General features: G+C 53.4%; 3 protein-coding genes across 12 annotated transcripts; 1 reads left to right on the forward strand and 2 right to left on the reverse strand.

Annotated features, from left to right (window-relative positions):
- The first annotated feature begins 999 nt into the window (after positions 1–999).
- PSMC3IP (PSMC3 interacting protein) lies at positions 1000–18392 on the forward strand. 3 transcript variants are annotated; one of them, XM_037033180.1, is made up of 8 exons: positions 1000–1413; positions 1504–1604; positions 1781–1870; positions 3859–3970; positions 4967–5112; positions 5233–5286; positions 5416–5475; positions 5550–6179. In XM_037033180.1, exons 1-8 carry the CDS (start codon positions 1380–1382, stop codon positions 5604–5606), a joined length of 654 nt encoding a protein of 217 aa, XP_036889075.1. In that variant the 5' UTR covers positions 1000–1379; the 3' UTR covers positions 5607–6179. The 3 variants fall into 3 exon arrangements, 2 of the variants coding, with proteins under 2 accessions (XP_036889075.1, XP_036889074.1); XR_005064644.1 differs by adding an exon at positions 18382–18392 and having other exon boundaries at positions 1245–1413; positions 5416–6079; XM_037033179.1 differs by having other exon boundaries at positions 1245–1413; positions 5416–6179.
- On the reverse strand, positions 5846–10789 carry MLX (MAX dimerization protein MLX). Of its 4 annotated transcripts, none has more exons than XM_037033176.1 (8): positions 10688–10789; positions 10208–10244; positions 9652–9741; positions 9286–9392; positions 8932–9031; positions 8631–8730; positions 8065–8266; positions 5846–6894 (listed from the first exon to the last, which is right to left on the reverse strand). In XM_037033176.1, the coding sequence occupies exons 1-8, from the start codon at positions 10727–10729 to the stop codon at positions 6838–6840; spliced, it is 735 nt and encodes a 244-aa protein (XP_036889071.1). In that variant the 5' UTR covers positions 10730–10789; the 3' UTR covers positions 5846–6837. The 4 variants fall into 4 exon arrangements, with proteins under 4 accessions (XP_036889071.1, XP_036889069.1, XP_036889073.1 ...); XM_037033174.1 differs by lacking the exon at positions 10688–10789 and adding an exon at positions 10521–10636; XM_037033178.1 differs by lacking the exon at positions 9652–9741.
- Positions 11486–15681, reverse strand: COASY (Coenzyme A synthase). Of its 5 annotated transcripts, none has more exons than XM_037033164.1 (10): positions 15575–15681; positions 14461–15171; positions 13602–13816; positions 13181–13312; positions 12865–13054; positions 12717–12781; positions 12501–12585; positions 12230–12327; positions 11994–12140; positions 11486–11892 (listed from the first exon to the last, which is right to left on the reverse strand). In XM_037033164.1, exons 2-10 carry the CDS (start codon positions 15158–15160, stop codon positions 11851–11853), a joined length of 1674 nt encoding a protein of 557 aa, XP_036889059.1. In that variant the 5' UTR covers positions 15161–15171; positions 15575–15681; the 3' UTR covers positions 11486–11850. The 5 variants fall into 5 exon arrangements, with proteins under 5 accessions (XP_036889059.1, XP_036889062.1, XP_036889063.1 ...); XM_037033167.1 differs by having other exon boundaries at positions 12865–13051; positions 15569–15672; XM_037033168.1 differs by having other exon boundaries at positions 12717–12766; positions 15569–15672.
- Positions 18393–20861: the final 2469 nt, after the last annotated feature.

Below are 20861 nucleotides of genomic sequence, written 5' to 3' on the forward strand. Positions count from 1 at the left end.
AAAAAATGGGAGGTGTGGGAAAGGAGTGGGATTTTGTGTGTGCATGAGTGTGTGCAGCTTCAGGCCTTGGGAGTTAGTGAGAGGGAGGGAAGGAGAGCAAACTCTTTGGACGGTGTTTCTTGTACATGGGGGATCCTGCTCTGAATCTCCTTAGTCCTCCACTGTGAACTGGGGTGGGGATGGGGTGGGAGGGGTGCTGGGAAATAAATCTTGTATGAGAACAATCTTTAAGAGACTAATGTTGAATGGTGTCCTCGCCTTGGTAGGTCTTCTCTTGTTAGTCTGATGTGTGATTAAGAAGGTGAGAGCCTCAGAAGAGGAAGGGACCTGCTTGCCCCATGCCTGTCTTCCCCTGTGATGGTCAGAACCACCACCATGGTTCGAGGCCACCGTCCCCTCCCTTGCAAAGCCCAGACCCGGGCATGTCTCACACTCTTGGCCAGCATCCAGCCTGCAGTCCCATCACTTCTAATTCTTGATATTGCCCCCGAGACGTGTGAAGACAAGTATATTTCAAAGGCTAATGAAATTTTAGGTAACAGGGCTTTAAAAAGTACCACCACCCTTCCTCTGTGTTGTCTGGGCTGCAGGGACAGCTGCTCTGAGGCCTTCAGCTGACCTCAGAAACTAGAAATACTTATTTTAGGCTTTGTCCCACTGGCCACTGTGGGCAGGAGTGGAAAGCACCTGTCAGGTGTTACCAAAAGATTGACCCCACCAAACGGAAACTTCTAAAGCTTTGTGGCTTGACGCTAGCTCCCTGCCAAGCCTACCTGTCCTTGGCGCTCGAACCTCAGTGTGAGTCGAGCGCCCTCTGTGTGCGGAACTCGGTAACGAGCCAGCGGGTGACGAGCTCTTTCCGCGGCGTTCTACGCGGTGTCTTCGCAACCACCCTCCTGCGTGTACCCCTGGTCCTCACTTTACAAACGGTAAGGCTGACTGACGAGGAGCCTCAGGCCGTGAAATAGGACACGTCCCTGTGTGTAACGGCCTTGTGACCTTGAGCCGGCCGCGGGCTGGGCGGGCTGCCCCCGTCGGACGCTCAGCCCTGCACAGCGTCACGAGCGCGTGGCCGCCGTTGGGCTGGAGCTGGAAACAGGCGTCATTTACCGTGGCTTTCATCCCCACGGGGCAGAGAGGCGAGGTTGGGGGCCGGCGCCCCGCCGCCTCCGCAGGGACCAGGGAGGCCGGGGGTCGGAGCGGCCCCCAAGTTCTGAAGGGAAGCCAGCTGCGGTGCCCCGGAAGAAACGCTTCGATCCTCCGGAAGGCTCCGCCTCCGCCTGTCCCCGTGCGGGGGCCGCCCCTCCCGGGCGCCGGAAGGAGCCGTTGCCCGAGCAACTGTAACGTCCGGCTTTCGGAGTTTGGCGGCGGGAAAGACCATGAGTAAAGGTCGGTCTGAGGCTGCGACTGGAGGTAAGCGGGAGGCCCCGGAGGCCCGGAGGGGAGCGGGGAGGGGGGTTCGGCTGAGTGTCCCCCGCCCCGCCTGGCTCATCTCTGCCGTAGCCCCTGGGATCCTCCTGAAGTACCTGCGAGATCAGAACCGGCCCTACAGCGCCCAGGATGTGTTCGGGAACCTGCAGCGGGAGCACGGACTGGGCAAAGCGGTGAGGACCCTCTTCCGGGACTCCCTGCCTTGGGTCCCTCGAATAAGCCTGGGGTCCTGCCCTCTCGCGGCTGCTGTTCTAGCCTTGGGCTTCCTCGGGCTGTCTCGCGCCGCCCCCTGACACTGGCTGCCCCCCTCGGAGTCACTCTGATTGCCCCGCACCCTCCCCTCTGCCAGGCGGTGGTGAAGGCGCTGGAGCAGCTGGCCCAGCAAGGCAAGATCAAAGAAAAGATGTACGGCAAGCAGAAGATATATTTTGCGGACCAGGTGAGGGAAGCCTGCGCAGATTCTCACCCGCGCGAGGGTCCAATATGAGGTAGATCGATCCCTAGTGTGAATTCTTTTCGGGAGCATCGAGGCGGTCCATAAAACCCAGCCGTCTGGTGCCATGAAAAGGGCCCCAGCCGTTCTTTAAATCAGCTTGTGCCCCCTTGTCGGGACCCACACGCACTTCATTAGATTTCCAGATTGAAATATAACAGAAAATCCTGAATTGTTGCTCCCAAGACCTATTTCCACTTGGGAGGTCTTGTTCCCAATCATCTAGATTAGAACCACCTCCTGCCAGATGATTTTCCTCGTCTTTACCCCATCCCCGAACACACATTAGTTTTGTGTATCCAGCCCAGACCTCCATCTGGGTGTCTTTCAGATCATTATGACTGAAGTAGAATGCTTCGCCTTGCACTGCCTCCTCTCGCATTCCTCTTTCTTAATGGAATCACCCTTCGCTGGAGTCAGAGACTAGGAAGCCATTCCTAACCTACCTCACATGGTCGGCCAGCCATCAGGTCCTCTCCTTCCCACCTGCGTCACCGAGCCAGGCCAGGTGCTCCTTGTCTGCTGCAGTGCCCTAACGTCTGGCCTCCTCACACGTCGCCAGAGCCACCTATGCTCCTGCAAACCTAGTCATGCCGCTTCCCTCCTTAAAACCCTGGCGCTCTCCGGAACCGGTGAAAGGAGGCCCTTGGAGACTTGGCCTCAGAGACTTCACTCTGACCTTACCTGTCCCTGTTATTTCTCCACCCATTAACACTGGACCATTTCTGTGTGTTCCACTCCTGTATCTTCTCGTTGTCCTTCCACTGTCCAGTTTTTCAGTCCCTTCCTCTTCTGCCTCTGTGCCCAGCTAATTCACTCAGGCCTTAGAACGTCACCCAGGCAGCACCTTCTGCAGAAACCTGTGAGTGCTGGACACCCTAAGCTAATGGCCTCTTCAGGCGCTCACCTCTGGAGGTACCTTGTATTACAGTTGGCTTTTTACTTGTTTCCTCACTGCACTGTCCTAGGACGTCTAGACCCCATGTCTCATTCATTTTCCTTTAGCACCCTCACAGCATTCAACATCCAGCAGACGTTAAATCTTGTTTAACTGAACCAAACCACTGTCAAGGTTTGGGAAGATGTTAATCTTCCTAAAGTAGGTTTCACTGTGTTACTGCCTTTACTGCCTAAAGGAGTCGGTAGGTTTTTCTGTGAAGGATCAGACTGTTAGTTAATATTGTCACGCTCTGCAGGCCGGTTGGTCTGCCACAGCTACACAAGTGTGATGGCTGCTCACGTCCACCACTGCAGAGCAAAAGCAGCCGTTGGTAATATGCAGTGAACCGGTGTGGCTGTTTCTATGTCTTTTTGAAAACATCCATCTGGCAGGATTTGGTTTACAGCCTGTAGTTGGCTGCCGCTTGCTGAAAAGGTTTACCTGGCGTTAGTGTAGAGTCCTGACTGCCCAGGATGGCACTCGTGTCCTTTCTCACCTGCCCACCCGCCCCCTACCAACTGAGGAGACCCCTGCTGAGCCCCACCACTGTCCTATTCTAGCTGCTGGTTTCCCGTGGGAGGGGCTCCGCGGACTTGTACCGAGTCCTCCCTTCACGCCTCTTTGCCTACCCATAGTCTTCCTATTGTGGAAGCCAATAATTTAGGTATCACCACTTTGGAAAGAATGTTCCTTTACTCTTTCAGTCCAGGGAGAGGTTTAACCACTAAACTGACAGATATTCGTCCTATTCAGTATCCTGCCAACTTTGAACCCCTTGAGGATAGGCATGAAGTTTCAACTTTTATACCTTTTTCTTGGACCCAGCACTAAACCCAATGACTTCTCAAAAGTACACTCCCACTATTTTCCCAGGCCCTTTGGAAGATTGGGGAGTCCCAGGTTCTTAAGTAATGAGAATGGTGCCTTTCTAGACATGGGTTCCCATCCTGTGCCAGACATCAGCCGCCTTCTTTTTTCTTCTTGTCTTTGGCAGGACCAATTTGACGTGGTGAGTGAAGCTGACCTTCAAAGCCTGGATGCCAAAATCGTGGCCCTCACGGCCACCGTGCAGAGCTTGCAGCAGAGCTGCCGCCACATGGAGGCTGGTAGGAACCGGCTGTCTGGGAGGGTGCCCCTGGCCCCGGAGTCAGTCCAGAGGTCAGGCGTTACCAAGGGAACAGCTGTCCTATTGCAGTGAAGATCCCTGTGCTGGGCTGCCAAGGCATGACATTAAAGGAAATGTGTGACGGCTAGTGGCTTTTGGAATATAAATGGGCAAAACAAGTACTTGCCTTCTTTACCATGATTATCAGTCTACTCTTCCCACACTTCCCTTCATTCCGAACTCTTAACCAGCTACAGCTAACAGTCTGTTTAGCCTCACACCAGCCCACTACTTGTAGGTGGAGGAGGAAAAGACTATTGGCCAAACAGTTCATTTAGTTTTATCTGTAAAAAAGACACTTTTTTATTTTAACAAATAACTTTATGTTGGCTGTCTCCCGGTATTGGCTTCTAGTGGGTAGAGGCCAGGGGTGCTGCTAAACATCTTCCAGTATATAAGAGCCCCACAGCAAAGAGTTATTTGACCAAAATGTAATAGTACCAAGAAACTTTGCAAACCACTTTTGATCAGTCAGAGCATCTTCCCCATACACTGCATAAATCTTTTTTTTGCCTTTCAGTGATGTTTTTACCTTTCTTGAAATAAAAAAGCATAATATGCTGAAAATGTGGTATATTTTCTTCATCTTCAGTGTTGAATTGGCTGCACAAATTGTTTTGCTAATTAAAGAAAATGCATGCTGATACGACTGTCACAATACGATCTAACAAAATTGTTTCGAATGAAGTTAAAGACAACTAAGCATTACCAGAGCCATTGTACAGAAAAAACTAAAGGAACTTTTTGGCCAACCCAATAAACTAGTAATTGTGTAAGTTTTCATCTCTCCTGAGCATTTCTGAATAAGTCGCCCATTCTGGACCCTAGGTGTAGAACCCAGAGCCAGCAGAGGCTTGTTTTCCTACCTCAGGGAGCACCCACAGGGAAAGAACCCCTTTGGGGGACAGCAGCTGACCTCAGGGAGGTGTGGTTTCAGAGCTGAAGGAGTTAACTAGCGCCCTGACAACACCGGAGATGCAGAAAGAGATCCAGGAGTTGCAGAAGGAATGTGCTGGCTACACCGAGAGACTGAAGAGCGCCAAAGCAGCCACCAACCACGTGACCCCAGAAGAGAAAGAGCAGGTGGGTTGGGGAGGCCAGCAGGGCTGGCCGGCTGCTCTCATGCAGAGCAGGGAGGACAAGGTTGACCCCAGCGACTGCCGTGGGGCTAAGGGCTTAAAGGAACCCGTTTCCCCCGTCTAGGTGTACAGGGAGAGGCATAAGTACTGCAAGGAGTGGAGGAAGCGCAAGAGAATGGTAAGTGCAGGAACTCCAAGGCAGGCCCTGCCTGGAGACGGCAGCCCGAGAGAGGCCGCTGCTCAGCCAGAGCCGTTGGGCAGTGCCCAGTCCTGCCCATCTGCAGAGGGTGGGTTTGTTTCTCCTCAGGCGTCAGAGCTGTGCGATGCAATCCTTGAAGGGTACCCGAAGAGCAAGAAGCAGTTCTTTGTAAGTGGATCTTGCTCCTTTGCTTGCTCCCCTGGGCTGTGTCCAGGTCTCCTTCATTTCTCATTGCCCCACAGGAGGAAGTTGGGATAGAGACAGATGAAGATTACAACGTCAAGCTCCCAGACCCCTGAGAGCCTGTGGCAGGACTGGGGGGTGGGGACAGAGATGTCCCCGACTGGCTGCTCTGTTTAGGCCAGTTTTTGTTGTTAGTGCTGCTGCTTTCCATCTTTGAGTGGAGCAGTTGAGAGAAGGGCACAGACCAGTGGCAGGCAGAGGGTGGGGAGTGCTAGTTGCCCGAGTGGGTGGTTATGCTCATTACATTGTCTGCATTTCGGGTGCGTGAGCGTACCCCTTATATTTGGGACAAAGCTAAAGGAAAGCATTTGGCAGTATTTATTGTAATATAATTTGATATAAAAATATTTAATTTCCTCTGGATAATCAAACCTCAGATATCAAATCTGAGGAAGGCAAAGAGGGAGCTGGGGGATGAGGGTAGAGAGAGGCCATTGTGCACAGCAGTTGGGGAGCATAGGGCTGCCCTGCCCCGGACTCCCTTGGGTTCTGTATACCCCAGCAGGCCTCCACCCACCCCCAAGCGATGGTGGAGACCCAGGTGCGCCTGCCTAAAGCTGGGAGAGGTTTTGAGGCCCAGTGGCAAAATTGTGTTGTTGGTATTTAGAAAAATAAAAACTTTAACATGTGGTGCTGCATCACTTAGGGCTTTGCTGTGCGGTGCCGCTGCCTGTGGGGACAGAGAGGAGGAGTGGGTGGGAGGCTGGTTCTCTACTGCCCAGAGTAGAGAAGGAAGAAGAGAGTAGGGGCAGGAGCGGGACCCTGGCAGCCCTGCCCTGGCCAGAAAGCTGTGGCTTTACCTTGGGCCGACCAGGCAGCTGCAGCCTGGGCATGACTGGCCTTTCACCCTTTGCAGCTGTGGAAGTAGTTCCTCTGAATCCTTCTCTTCTGTCCCTCTACTGCCAAAACAGCCAGACTTGGGCCAGTTATTGCCCGAGAGACCAAATAGGCCAACAGTAGTTTCTAAATATGAGTAGATCATGTGCTGAAATTTGAAACCTGAGGCTTAGGAGAAGGGGGTGCCCAGAGCAGACCCCTGTTCTGAGGACTTCTATGGGGAGGGGTGGGTGAAGACTGGGCAGGTTCGAGCTCTATGGTCAGTGTAATAAATTAATCAGAAGCTTTCACAAAACAAACACCCCAGCCCCACTGAGAATGAGGCGGGTTAGGGCCCCAGACACCAGGGGGGAACCAGCTGACTGGTGTCAGGTGTCACAGTCCACCCTCATAAGCCCGGTGGCTCTGGGACCAAGTAGGAAACCGGCCTCTTGCTGGCTGTTGTGCAGGTCAGTAAAGCTGGTTCTTCAGCTGGTGCAGCACACCGATCACGATCTCCCGTAGGGTCTGTTGGGAGGGGAGTAAGAGATGCCGCTCAGGCGGGGCGCAGAGCTGTCTGTGATGCCTGCCCCCATCGGGTGTGCTCTCTGTAGTGAAAGCAGCCCCCGGGAAGCACTGATGTCTACAGTTCCCTTTGCAGTGCCTCCAAAACAGGAGAGAGAGATGGACAGCTATACGATAAAGCAAGTATGGAGAGAGAACGTTAACAGAAGAATTTAGGTAAGGGGTCTCCAATGCCCGGGCTGCAGACTGGCACCAGTCTGTGGCCTGTCCGGAACCAGGCCACACAGCAGGAGGTGTGCAGCACTTGGCCTGCATCATGGCATGAGCTGTGCCCTGCCCCCATCCATGGAAGGAGGTCCGGCACCTCCTTTCGCTTTAGGTGGTAGATATATGAATGTTCCTTGTACGTTCCTTGTACATTCTCTTGATGTCCCAGTATGTTTAAAGTATCTCACAATAAAAATGTTGAGAAATAAAAAAGGAAAGCCCTGGCTGGTGTAGCTCAGTGGATTGAGCACAGGACTGTGAACCAGAGGATCGAGGTTCGATTCCCAGTCAGGGCACATGCCTGGGTTGCAGGCTGGTTCCCTGTAGGCTAACTCCCAGCAGGGGATGCACAAAAGGCCACCATACATTGATGTATCTCTCCCTCTCTCCTTCCCCTCTAAAGATACATAAATAAATAAATAAAATCTTAAAAAAAAAAAAGAAAGCAGGAATCTCAGATACAAGTTCAAGCCTCAAAAGTGACTAATCCTCAACAACAGAAGACTCAGTTTAATTTAAACATTAACAAACTACACCATTACAAATAATAAGTCCCAGGAAATACTACCTTACTAGACCCAGGGTTGGGGCCAGAAATCTTTCCAAAAACCTCAAGTAATTCTGCTTCTAGTGATGGGGGCAGCTGAGGAGTGACCGAGGTGGCCACAACATGGGCTAAACCAAGGCCAAAGGTGACCTTGCTGGAGTAAGTGCTCAGACCATACCTGACAAATTAACAGGAGAATCTGGACTTGAAAACAGAAGGGGAAACAAGAGCATTTAAAATTGTAGAAACACCCTGAAGAAACCCCAAATCTGTGACCTGCTTTTCTGAAAATGGGTTGGGTCACTCTGCCTGAGGTCAGGGAGGAGACCCCAGGTCCCAGGACCGCTGCTGCCCCATACCTGAGGCTTACAGTGCTCCTCAATCCAGCTGAAGACACAGGCCGATAGCTCCTGAAAGCTGGCCATGGAGATGGAGGCATTGAAGGACTGGAACAGGGAGTCCATGATACCTTGAAACACGTTGAACTTGACCTGGTCAGAGACCTGGTCCTCCCCCTCATGGGGGTTATCCTGGTGCGCCTTCACAATCTGCTCATAGTTCCTGAAAGCAAGCAGACCGGGGCTAAGGTGCTAGCTACGGCAGCCCTACCAGGCCAGGAGGAGGAACAGGGTGCCCCTCCATCCCACCGCCACCCGGAAGGGGACTCCTAGAGAGCCTGTGGGCTACACTCATCAGCTAGACGTTGCTTCTAGGACAAGAATGGAAACCTGTTTCCTCCAACCTTCCTTTCATCACCCTAACAGGCTTTCCAGAGTGCTGTGTTGTCAGGGCCTGATGGGGTACAGGGTCCTGCCTCCAAGTGACCACCTGAGGGAGCAGGAGTATTATCTGATGGGGCCTTCGAGCTGGAGTTGGCCTTGGTCCCCTCAGGAGCCTGGTACCCATGGTTCAGCACCCCCCTTACACTTTCATGATCTTTAGGGCCATGACGTCCTTGCGTAGAGTGGACACCTCCTCCTCCTGCTTTTTCTTCTCCTTGTGTAAGAACTGGATGTAGTCAATAGCTAGGGGGCAAGGGAGGAGGTGGGAAAGGGGGTGGACATGGAGGAAATCTCAGCCAGAGGAAAAGACGGATCTCGTCTCCTCTGCCCCCATCCCCCAGCTCTCCCCCTACAACCACCCCACCAAGCCAGGCCAACTACAAATCAGGCTGGCCTCCTCCCAGCTCACGGCTCCAACCCCACCGGCGCTCTCCCTGGCCGTACTCTTCTGCAGAACGATGGCTTTGCTGAGCTTTTGGGAGCCAATGGAGAAGTCCTGCTGCTGGCAGGTGGGGACGATGGTCTGAAGGTCGTCATAGCCCCTCTGGGGAGAGAGCGTGGGAAATAGGTTCCTAAACTCCGAGGGATCAAAGGCAAACTGGCACAAAGCTTTTCTTCCATGACACCACGTTCTATGCTCACAACTAAGGGGCGAGGGGCCAGAAGGGGGGAGACGCTTCATGTCCAGGGACCAGACTCACTGTCCCCAGGCCGCTTGGGGCTATCGGCTGGGGTCAGGGCACAAGGAGTCTCAAGTGCCCAGGGCCTCCCTGAGCTCGCCGAGGTCTCCCCAATCACCTTGATGGCGTCCCTCCTCTTCTGTTCAGCCTGAGTGTGTGCTCGCCGCCGCCGGTCCTTGTAGGACTCCTTGTAGGACTCCTGGTGGTAATCACTGTCCTCGTCATCTACACTCAAGAGTTGGAAGCAGGAAGGGGTCATTCTGGGGCCCAGTGAGGCCCAGCTAGTCCACCTGTCCCTACCTGGGAAAACAGTGTGCCCAGGTGGCAGATGGGAACCTAATATTCTAGATGAGGTGAGACATGGGGAGACCCTGGTCTAGCACTAGGGCCCTAGCACCTCACGTAGAGAGCTGGAGCTTCTTGTCTAAGCAAGATACTAAAATGACGGCGTATCTGAGCCAGGTTGGGAGATGTTGCTGCCTACCTGTGTTGGGGACGGAAGAGGCACTGGTGGAACCGATGCTATTAGCTCTGGACACTACACTCCCCTTGCGGGTGCTTTCTACAAAAAGCCCTGGAAAAAAGAGGCCCTGATCACTAAGGGGTAAGGTGGGGGAACGCTGCTAGCCCCTCAGACACCTGTGGGCACAATGGCTCCCTGATCCTCAAATGCTGACCTCTCCCCTGAAACTCAAAAGCCAGCCATACTGGGCCACCCACTTCCTGTGGTGCCATGCTGCGATGCTCCTGTCCCTAGTGCCTACACTGCTCCCGTCCTGCAGTGATGCTCCTTGGCTCACAAAGTAACGTCTGGGCTTGATGAGGGCTGTCGCTGTTCCCATCACTTCCCTGCTGCAGGGCGGAGGGAACTAGAGGCCACCTTCCCATGCTTCCAGCTAACCCTTCCATGCTTCCAGCTCCTCCCTGTCTCAGGTTCAGGGACAGTGGTCAGGTGTGGCCGACCAGGCCAATCAAACCTGCAGGGCTCAAGTGGGAGTGTCAGCCACTCCAGAGCTGAAACCGGTGGGGGAGGCACTCACCGGGGTCCAGGCTGTTGTCGCTGTAGGCATACTCCACCTGCGGCACCGAGTAAGGGAGAAAAGCTCATCAGACCTCCATCCTGGAGGCAGTCGCCACCTTTCACTCTGCGAGCACGCATACGCGCGCGCACACACACGGGTGCGCAGGCAACTAAAGGACGGACACACACGTGCAGGCAAAGGATTCACCCCAGAACTAAAACTGCTTAGTTCGTGGAAGCGCCGCCCCTCCGCATGATCCCGCCCGACCCACACCTACATTTCCCCAGTCCCAAACCCCGTATCCTCACACAAGCCTCAGTCATCTCCCCACCTTGGAACGCGCCGGGGGTGAGCTGTCTCTTCTGCAGCCCCTGGGCCCAGAGAGCGAAGGCGGAGGTACTTCGGGGACCAGGGAGACTTCCCTCATCTTCCGGGGCCCCTACGTGCACGCACCCGACCCGCCCTCCCCTCACCAGCGTGCTCGCCCACGGGGCTTGCCTTGACCCAGGGGTCCTCTGGGGAGGCGCCGGGTTCCGTCATCTCCAACCCACCGCACCGGAAATCAGCTAGCGGGTGCGCGCGCGCCTCGCCGCGCGGGGGCAGGGGTACAGGGGAGAAGAGCGAGGCGCGCCCGTGTGACCCAAACCCACCAATCCGCGATCAAAGGCAAGGGGCGGGGCGAGGGTGGTGCGCATGCGTAGCGCGGGGAACCCGATTCTCGCAGAGCGAGCAAACTCTGCTTTTTGGGTTGCTACAGGTTGGTGTTGCCCTTATTTCGGGTAGACGACATGAAGCACATCCTGTGCAATGGGGTTCTAGTAGTGTCGCGGAGAGTTGTGCATACCTGCACTTCTAGGCCCATCCGGCTCCCGGGATGTCTTTCCCCGCCAGGCCACTTGGACTTGGTAGTCCTGGCCACCTCGTCCCACTTAACCAGGCTGCAGGCTCTGTGATGGCAGAGGCCTGCCTGGCTTGTTGAAGGATGGTCCTCCTAACACTCAGCCCAGCTCCTGGCTGGGTATTTGTGGAATTAACGCTATCAAAAAGGCTGTTGGTCAAGTTATGCTACTTTACAGATAAGGAAACTGAGGAACCTAGAAAGTGTGTAACTTCCCCAGATGCACACAGCCAGTCAGTGATAGGGCCAAGGCTGGCCTCAGTCTGTCTAGGTCCAAAGGCCATGCTCTTAACCACTGCACTGCTAGCTTTCAGCCAGGCCTGCACGCAGCACTTGTGGCTCAAGGGTCCCAAAGACACCCAGAAGCATCAGAATAGGAAGCAGACACCATACAGGCAGCACCTGCAATCATTCACCTTTAATTGTGTTAAAAGTTCCAGTAATTGCCTTCCCCTGACCCACCACCCCCCAACCTCAACCACAAGTATTACAGGCAGAGGTAGGCAGGAACAGGGTTGGGATGCCAGAGGGGTCTGTTTTCCTATGGACCACATCCTCAGTGATGGCCAAATGCCAGCAAGCTGGGTAGGCTTCCTGTGTCCACCAGGCACTGCCCTGCCCTGCCCAGCTCAGAGCCCTCTAGGCCCAAGATCTAGGGTGAGCATTGAAGCCCCCATTCCTTCTCACCACTGGATCTCTCTTCTGCTCCAGGGGCCCATCTGGCCCCACAGAAAACTCCTCATCAGTCGTGGCCTGATGGCATCTAGCAGATACGCTTCTGCAGGAGGGCCCAGGCTTTCTCCACCTTTGGACAAGCCAGAATGTTGGGAGGAAGGGAGGACAGACTCAGATAGGAATCCACTGGCGACTCCATCCCCACAACCCAGCCTTTCCCTGAGCACCAACCTGGCGCTGGGTGACATGTGGTTCCCATAAGGTGCTCAGCACCACGTGGCTCTGATCCACATGCTGCTGCCCACTCATCTGGTTCTGCAGCCGGCTTTGAGCTGCGGCCTCACTCAGGCCGTCCCTCTCCACAATTCGTCTTACAGCCTGGACACAGACATGACATTTGTTGGACCACTGGCTTAGAGCAGGACGCAGTCTGAAGTGGAGATGGGTGGCACATGGGCTCCAAATACCTCAGTCTCAGGGATGACAATGGTCCACACCTCATGCACCATGTTCTGCCAGCCGGCTTCAAGTAGCATGGCGGCTTCAATCACGCATACATGCTTTCCTATAAGGAGACCCCAGTCACTGCCAGGGGTATCCTGCCACTTGCTACCAGTCAGAGAGCCCATGAAACAGTTCCTGGCAAAGGGGATGGTCTAGCTTGGAGCGGGGAAACTCTTAGGAAAACCATGTGCTTAACTGCATCCCTTAGCCACTCCCATCATCCCTCCCACTCACCCTCAGCCACAGCCAGGTTCATCTCCTCTCGGGCCAGCTTTGCAATTATTGGCCACACAATGTCTGTGAGCATTTTCAGCTGCTTCTGAGGAGCAAGATAGAGGGAGGGGGCAGCAGTTACCTCCCCTTGGAGACGGAGCCAGCCCAGAGAGGTCCACTGGGCCCCAGCCCCTGGATCTATAGCAGCTGAGAACCTTTGGAGAGGTGGGCATTTACCTTGTTCCCAAAAACCCGGCTGCCCAGGACCTTCCTGTTGATGGTGCCATCTTTAAGGAGAATATCTAGATGACAGAGACAGAGGACTGGGTACGGAGACCAGGCCATCTCCCCACTTTGGCCTCCTTTAGTCCTGTCCAGTTATTACCTGTTCCAAAGGTTTCCAACACAGGCTGGTAGGCAGGACCACCTGGGGCATAGGCCCGATGGCCCAGCTGGTCACTGTCGATGACGAATGCCCCCAGGTCCTTCAGCCGCTGAGATACTGAGCTCTTCCCAGAGCCACTGATGCCTGTCAGCCCAATCACATAGAGACCTGGGGGGAGCTCGGGCCTCTTCTGGGGGTAGATAAGAGGAACCCCGGTTACCAGGGTCCTCAGGCCCATGCTTGGGCTAAATCCTTTAATCTCTGCCTTCCAGCATTTCCAGCCCACCCAAGCAGAGGGGAGGGAGGACATGCTTACATGTGGAGGCCGAAGCAGGTTTCCCAGCATTCGCTGGCGGAGGCTGGAGGAACTGACTTTGTCCTCTTCATTTTCCTTGTGGTTTAGATCCTTCAGTAGCTGGATCTGGTACAAGGCAAGCTCTTCCAGGCCCTGAAGTAGAGGAGGAGGGGTGGGGTGAGGAGGGGGAAGGAGGGCTGAGATGAAGAAGGGCAAACACTGACACCCAACTTGCCCTTTATCCTCCCCTACTCACCCCAGAGGTAGAGCTGGCCTCAGAGGACGACCTGGGAGCAAGTTCCTCCCGGCCTCTTTCTACCACTCTGAGCTCTCCCTTCTCTCCTCTGGGGTCATGGTATATTTCCAATAGCCCCCCCGCCCCCCGCCCAGTGGCCTTCCCCAGCCCCATCCACTCCCTCTGTCGATCTCCCTCGGGGGTTACATTCTCAAGGCGGAAGCGGTTGACGGCCATCCCCCCACGATAGGTCTCCTCGCTGACCACCAGGAACTCCAGGGAGGGGTCAGAGCCAGCAGGCCCATAGGGGTCCAGCAGGGGTATGATATCAAAAGTCAAGGAGGGCTTGATGTCCACCAGGAACTCACTCAGATGTTCCACACGATCTGTGTAGGGCTGGAGCAGCTCAGGGAGCAACTTGCCTGAGGAAGGAGCCCAGAACAGTGAGACCTTTTTATTGGGGAGGAAGAGTATGGGCCAGTTTGGGGAAGAGTGTCCCTAAGCATCCTATCTCCAGAGGCAGGTGGCAGGAAGAAAGGGCTAAGCTGAGAAGTAGTCAGTGATGGGAAAGCTATGACGGGAAGGCACCAGGGAAGCATAGTAGTCCCTTCGAGGGCTGGCATGTGTCTGGAGAACTGGCAGTACCAGTGGGCACCAGAGCCAGACGCAGACTTTCAAGAACCGTATCATGCTTGAGTCCCCTCTTACTGTCTCTGCCACCGCTACCTCTTACTCACCCATGTATTCCCAGGGTCTCAAACTGCAGGGTTCCTCACCTGGTGACCTTGTTAAAAGTGCAGTTTCCTTGGCTCCACATGTGGGGGTTCTGATTGAGTGGTGACTAAACCACATACTGAGAAAGCTGCTTTTACTCATTTAACAAGATTTCCTTAGCACCAGCTGAGTGCTGGGCACTGTGTGTGACACTGGGGGCGGGGCAGGGGGGCTCAGGGGGGCTCAGGGAACGGGTAATGGATGGCCCCACCCTTTCTCAATCTTGGCAGTGGTGAGTGCCGGGAGTGTTGGGGGTTCTCCCACACCCTAATCCAGTGTCTCTCCCACTCACTCTTCAACAGGTCTTTGTCTGCTACTCCCACCACAAGCTGCTCCTGGGCCAGGATGCATGCGACACTGAGCAACACCTTGTGGGCGTTGTGCAGGCGGTCAAAGGTGCCACCCAGAGCCCCACGACGGTAGCCACGCACCGGCTGCTTCGGAGATCTGGCCACGGGGTAGGATGGTTTAATGGTGGAGGGTAAAGGATTGTCCGGAGGCTCCACCAGCGGCTCTCCATGCTCATCATCGGGGTAGAGTAGCACTGAAGAAAGTTGCGGACAACAGCTGTAACAGCTGGTGGCATAGCGCTCTAGCTGTTGCTTAACCGGGTTGTACTGGCTTCCATCCAGGGTCTGGAAGTCAGTCAGCACCACCTCCGGCGGGTGCGCCAGGTTCTGGACTGAGCTGGCTGGGGGAGGGAGAAAGGTGCTCTTGGTCCGGATATTGGTCAGCAGGATTCTGATGTCCAGATTCGTGTGCATGTTGGCGCCAGCATATAAGTGCGTAATGAAATCGAGAACCTCAAACGTGGCTGGCACTGGGCTGGACAGGGGCTGAGCCGGGCCCTCCAGACTCATGCCCGGCTGCAGGTGTACGTAGAGTGTGTGATTCACCAACCGGGCCGCGGAGGTCAGGATAGGGGCCAGGCGAGGGGCCAGGGAGGCCAGCGGCGTCGTCAGCACCAGGAGGCCCGACCGGAATAAGGCCATGCTGCCTAAGCCTGTAGACAGTCAAGGAGACCAGTAGAGGGTGACTGAGGGGGATGTGCCCGAGGTCAATGTCTGTAGGGAACCTTGGACCCAACGGAAGGAACATTGAGAGGGGCGAGGTCTGTGTCAATCGAGAGGAACCCAGGGGCGGGGACGGGGCCTAGTAAACAGAGCCTTGGGGCTGTGCTGTAAGACTCAGTTTCCTCACCTGTAAGACGGGGAGGTGAGCTTGCTGAAGTGAATCGAAATCCTGGGAGAGGAAACCGAACAGTAGCCCCTGAGTCATAGGGCTGGGGATGCAGAAATCTTGGGCCCTCCTGCTAAGCTTCACCAGGGTCTTCAAGGAATAAGGAATCAAAGGAGGGGACTAAAGACAAACACTCAGGCTCGGCTAGGTCCCCTACTTACTGATACCTCCGAGGTTTGGTTCCACTTTCTACACCGCTAAAGATTTTATGCAGATGCAACCCGGAAACACTGATTTAGGAATTGCGACTCCGAGCTACGGAAACCGAGAAAGGCCAAAGTACCCATTTCTGTCCGGAGTAGCATTCTCGCGAGATTTACAAAGGGGCGGGGCGGAGTCTGGATGTTTGGGAAACGGATGAACACTTCTCTCCGCACCTCTGCCACGCGGGACTGAGCAGAGGAGGTCAACGCGAGCTTGAAAGCCCATTTCACGAATGCGCTTCAGACCCTGAGAGAAAAATTGGCTTCAGCCAGGTCATCAAGGGCACAACTACAAAGGCAGAACGCCTGGCTTTCCTAACAAATTACAGAGACGGAGGTGAGGGGTCACAAGGTAACGTTTAAATTAGGGTTCAGCGTTCCTGGAGTCCTGCTCCCTGCAGTCCGAGGGTCCTCACGTGGGCGGCCACAGGAAAACTGGCCAAGTCCCCACTTCACCGATGGGAAAATTGAGGTTCTGTATGTTTCAGGAACGTCTAGGGAAGTGGTGACGGGCGCCATACAATGTGACTCCGAGGCCAACGTGGGATGTTCTACATATCCCACAAACCCAGTGATGCGACAGTTGGCGGGGGAGAGGAGGAGGAGAGCTCTGTGTGTGAGCTCCGCGGAGCCGCCAGAGGGTGAACGTGGTCAAGACAAAAGCCGGCGAGGGTCAAAGCCGAGGGCTTACTGTGAAGCTAGTAAGATCTGAAAAGGCTGGGATTGGTAGGCTTCGTGAGGGGGAGGAGCCAGGTTGCCATCGGGAAAGATTTCTGGTAGTTGGTGGTTTATTTTCCCAAACAAAATAAATGCTAACTTCCACACTTAATTATGTTTTTCGTATTCTTAAAGGGTCTCTCCTCCCCGCCCCCAATGTGTATAAGCCCATGGGCCCACAGAACCTGGATCTGTCCCTGGAGTCGGGGATGGAGAGTTATAGAGCCATGAAGGCACTGAGGTGAGGCTTTCTGCAGGAGTCCACCTGCGAGTTGAGTTTTAAAGAGAGGAGTAGTCTCAAGAAGCAAATTGTAAAGACTGTTAGGAATCGCTCTGAAACATCTGTGCACACAATCTCATGAGCCTACATGGGTCACTGTCAGACCAGGACATTGAGGGGACAACTGCTGGTTGACCCTTGAGCTGGACCTAGGCACTAGGAAGCTCCTCACCCGCCCCTGCCCTTGGAACGGATGTGCTCTGTGCACTCTTCTCCCGTGGGAGCTGTCTTCAAGGACAAGGCCTTGAGACAGCAATGTGTTGTTGAGTCCATCTGGACTGTGTAGGCTACTGAACCTAGTTAAAGTCTTACAAACTTTCAAAGTTCTGGTGGAGGGTGGGGGCGGAGATCTACTTGTCTTGTGTCCACCCTGGACAAGCCTATACGTAATTTTTCTTCTCGCTTCTGAAACACCTAACCACTGTGCTGGACACCTGAAACTAATACAAAATAATAATGAGTGCAAATCGTCACTGAAAAACAAAAGTTTAAAAAACCCTACTGACCTGGAGTGCCCTGCTTCTTTCTTCCTCGCCCTCTGTGTACAGGGGGCTGGTTTCAGATTCCACCCAGGGAACTCCCCAGGTTGCAAACCACCCAGGAGACTGAAGAAATGGGCCTTGGACAAGAGGAATCTGCTGGGGAAGTTCAGGTGGGCCATTGACCTCTGTATGCGGAGGGGCTGCCTGTGTGTTAGATGCTTGTGGACCACCAAAAGCCAGGAGGTCTAACGTCCTGTTTGAGGAACTGCACGTAGTGTGCACAGCAAAGGAGGGAGCCCAGGGGCTGCCACAGCCGGCTGGCCTCCGTGGCGGGCGCTTTGGCCGGCCACCCACGCCCAGCTAGAGGCTGATGGTGGAATTAGAAAATTGGAAGAAGAGCTGAAGTTAGAAAGGACGTGCAGTTGTCCACAGCTCTGCTTGCCTTGACAGGTGGGAGAACAGGATAATTGCAAAGCTAGGGGGCCGTAAGATGCCTCAGATTAAGGCCTGAGTACTTGTGACAAAGCCTGACTGGGGATCCCGGAGGTGGAATCCCTGGGGAAGTGAGAGGGAAGGGGAGGATATTGTGGTTGTTGACAGTGAAATGGACAAAGCACCCCATGCCACCCAACCCCTAATGAAAAGGAAAGCTGCCCTGGCTGGTGCGGTTCAGTGGATTGAGTGCTGACCTGCAAACTAAAGAGTCATGGGTTTGATTCCCAGTCAGGGTACATGCCTGGGTTGTGGGCCAGGTCCCCAGTAGGGGACGCTTGAGTGGCAACCACACACTCATGTTTCTCTTCCCTCTTTAAAAATAAATAAATGAAAAAATTTAAGTGATTTTTCAAGAACTTTAGGTACTGTCTACCCTGCCTCAGGAGACCACAGCCATTGACCTTTGTGTTCCACACGAGATCACAAGCAATCAAGGTGGTGTTTGAGCCATCGTTTAGATTTTTTTTTTTAATCTAATTTTCCCTGAATTTCAAATTCCTCACTGCTCTTTGTTCTCTGGTATAAGAAGGCTGGCTTGAAAGGAAATGTAAGATGGTCTGTTGGAGTACAAACCCGCCGTCTTCTCAGATCGCAGGCCATCTGAGTAAAGCGCCCATAGAGATTCCGTCCCTGTCTCTGCTTATTGGGTCTGGTAGGTGACAGGCAGCAGGAACACCAGCTTTTCCAGTTTCAAATGTAGAGATATAGAGGGGAGAGGAGCCGGATGATCTGATCCAAGTACCTTTCTTTGAACTGTGCTCACAGGTGGGCTGAATCTGGACCAATTGCAACCTCAGGGAGGAAAGCAAGAATGGGAGTTTTAAAAGAAAAAGCGCAGGGTTTGTGGGGGGTTAGGGGAGGGATTAGTGTCTTGTTCTTCTGGGCGGGTGCCTCTTGGTTCCAGGGTGTGAGTTAGGGCAATGGGTTAGATAAAGGGCTGGGCTGTTCCAGGCACAGGAAGATCAGGCTGACCACTGGGCCTTTGTGGCTCAGTCAGGTGTCGAGGTTGGGGAGAGTTTCAGTTAAGCCTCGGGCTATCAAGCCAGTTGGGGATAATTGAGTCATGGGCAGCAGTCGACCCAGCTGGTCGGAAACTGGTCTGACCGGGTCATGTGCCGTCTGGGGGCTGGGAACTGGCCTGAGCCTTGCAGGAAGCTACTGCAGAAACCCAGGAGAGGTGGTAGTGCAGGGTCTCGGGTAATTTCCAAGTATGTCTTGAAGATTGAGGTAGAGCTGTCTGCATTTGCTGGATTGGTTGAGGGACTAGAGAGACTGGTGTTGAGTATCTAAGGTGTTTGGACTAAGCAACTGGAAGCATAAAATTGTCATATGCTGAAGTAGGGAAGACCGGAAGGGCTGGAAATCAGAAATTGGGGTTTGCACACATTAAGTTTATTAGGCATAAGATGTTGAGCAGCCCTGGCTGGTGTAGCTCAGTGGATTGAGCGCGGGCCTGTGAACCACACAATTGTGGTTCGATTCCCAGTTAGGGCACACGCCTGGGTTGTGGGCCGGTTCCCAGCAGGGGATGCACGAGAGGCAACCATACATTGATACTTCTCTCCTTCCCTTCCCCTCTAAAAGATAAATAAATAAAAATCTTAAAAAAAGAGATGTTGAGCAGCATAGAGAGCAGGATGGCGGCTATTGGGAGCGGGGAGGTCAGGGGGTGGAGGGATCGAGCAAAAAGGATAAAGGACTCAAGGCCGTGGGCAACAGTGGGGTGAGTGGAGGGGGAGGGAGGTGGAAGGGTGTTAAATGGTAATGGAAAAGGTACAATTTAAAAAATTAAAAAGAAAAGATGTTCAGCAGGCAGTTCAAATATATAAGCTGGAGTTTTGGGGGAACAGTGAAGTCAGAGATATGTGGGGTTTTTGTTTGTGGGGTTGGGGGGGTCATCAGCATGTAAATGGTATTCAGAGTCACGGGACTACTATTGAATCACCCCTCAAATTCAGGTTCATGTACCTGATGTGTTACCAGGCCAACGCATCGAGATGCTGGTGCTCGGGGCCAGAGAACATTTTACTCAATTTGATCAAAGTGAGAGAGAGGACAGGAGAGCAAGATCGCTCGAATCTGGCTCTTCCAAAAAGCAAAAAAGTAGGGAACTTTTATGAGGATAGGCCAGCAAGGGTGTCAAACTCATTTTCACGGGGGGCCACGTCAGCCTCCTGGTTGCCTTCAAAGGGCCAGATGTAACTTTAGGACTGTATAAATAGGACTACTCCTTCACTAGGGGCAAGGAGCTCGGTGCAGCCACCAGGGCCGGATTCTGCCCTCGGGCCTTGTGTTTGCTGCCCGTGAGAGATAGGGAGTCGGGGGAGGGAGTTTCAGGGAACTGAGAGAGGAGTCTGTGTTTCTTGAGTCACAGATAACTTTTTCTGCAAAGGACTCCTGGGTACCAGCAACTGGTCACTGCTACCTTGAACACATTCCTTCCTTCTGCAAAACAAACTCATAAAATTCTCTTCCTGACCCTGAAGTGATCACCTCCTGATACACAAAGAGATGCCACATCAGCAACTAAAGGGCTTGAGCAAGGGGAACTGTTAGTATTTGAACAAAGAGCTAATTAAGGGGGTTCTGCTGGGGGGGGTGGCGCCAGGTAGAGGGGAGGCAATGGGGGAAAACTGGGACAACTGTAATAGTGTAATCAATAAAAAAAATGTTTTAATAAAAAAAGTTCAAAGAAAATAAATTATTTAATTTTAGCTGCCAAAAATACTATGTGCATTGAAATAATAGGGGCTCTGCTACAGGACTGCTTGAGATTATTAATTATTTTACTTAAAATTTTTTTAAACATTTATTGTTGTTCAAGTACAGTTTTCTGCCTTTCGCCCCCACCCCTCCTCACCACCCCAACCCCTTGTTATTGTCCGTGTGTCCTTTATAATTGTTCCTGTAAACCGTTCACCCTCTTCCCCCATTATCCCCTCCCCTCTCCCCTCTGGTCACTGTCAGCCTGTTCTCAATTTCAGTGTCTCTGGCTGTACTTTCTTGGCTTGTTTGTTTTGTTGATTAGGTTCCTGTTAAAGGTGAGATATCATAAGGTATTTTTCTTTCATTGCCTGGCTTATTTCACTTGAAGTGTGCATCTGATAGGTTGGCTGCTTGGTTGTATTTTTTCTGAAGCTTTGATCTGTTCTTTCGTTTGGGCCATTTTTTTTTTGTCTTGGCCTGCTTGAGATTATTAAGAGTGTGGATGCATGGAAGAGAAAGTGGTCACAGTCTGCCCTTATCATCACCCCCCCCTGCCCCCACGGGCCACCTC

The sequence above is a fragment of the Sturnira hondurensis genome, unplaced genomic scaffold (assembly GCF_014824575.4).
Source record: "Sturnira hondurensis isolate 20B ecotype Veracruz unplaced genomic scaffold, ASM1482457v3 Scaffold0021632, whole genome shotgun sequence".
In the NCBI taxonomy this organism is placed as follows: domain Eukaryota; kingdom Metazoa; phylum Chordata; class Mammalia; order Chiroptera; family Phyllostomidae; genus Sturnira; species Sturnira hondurensis.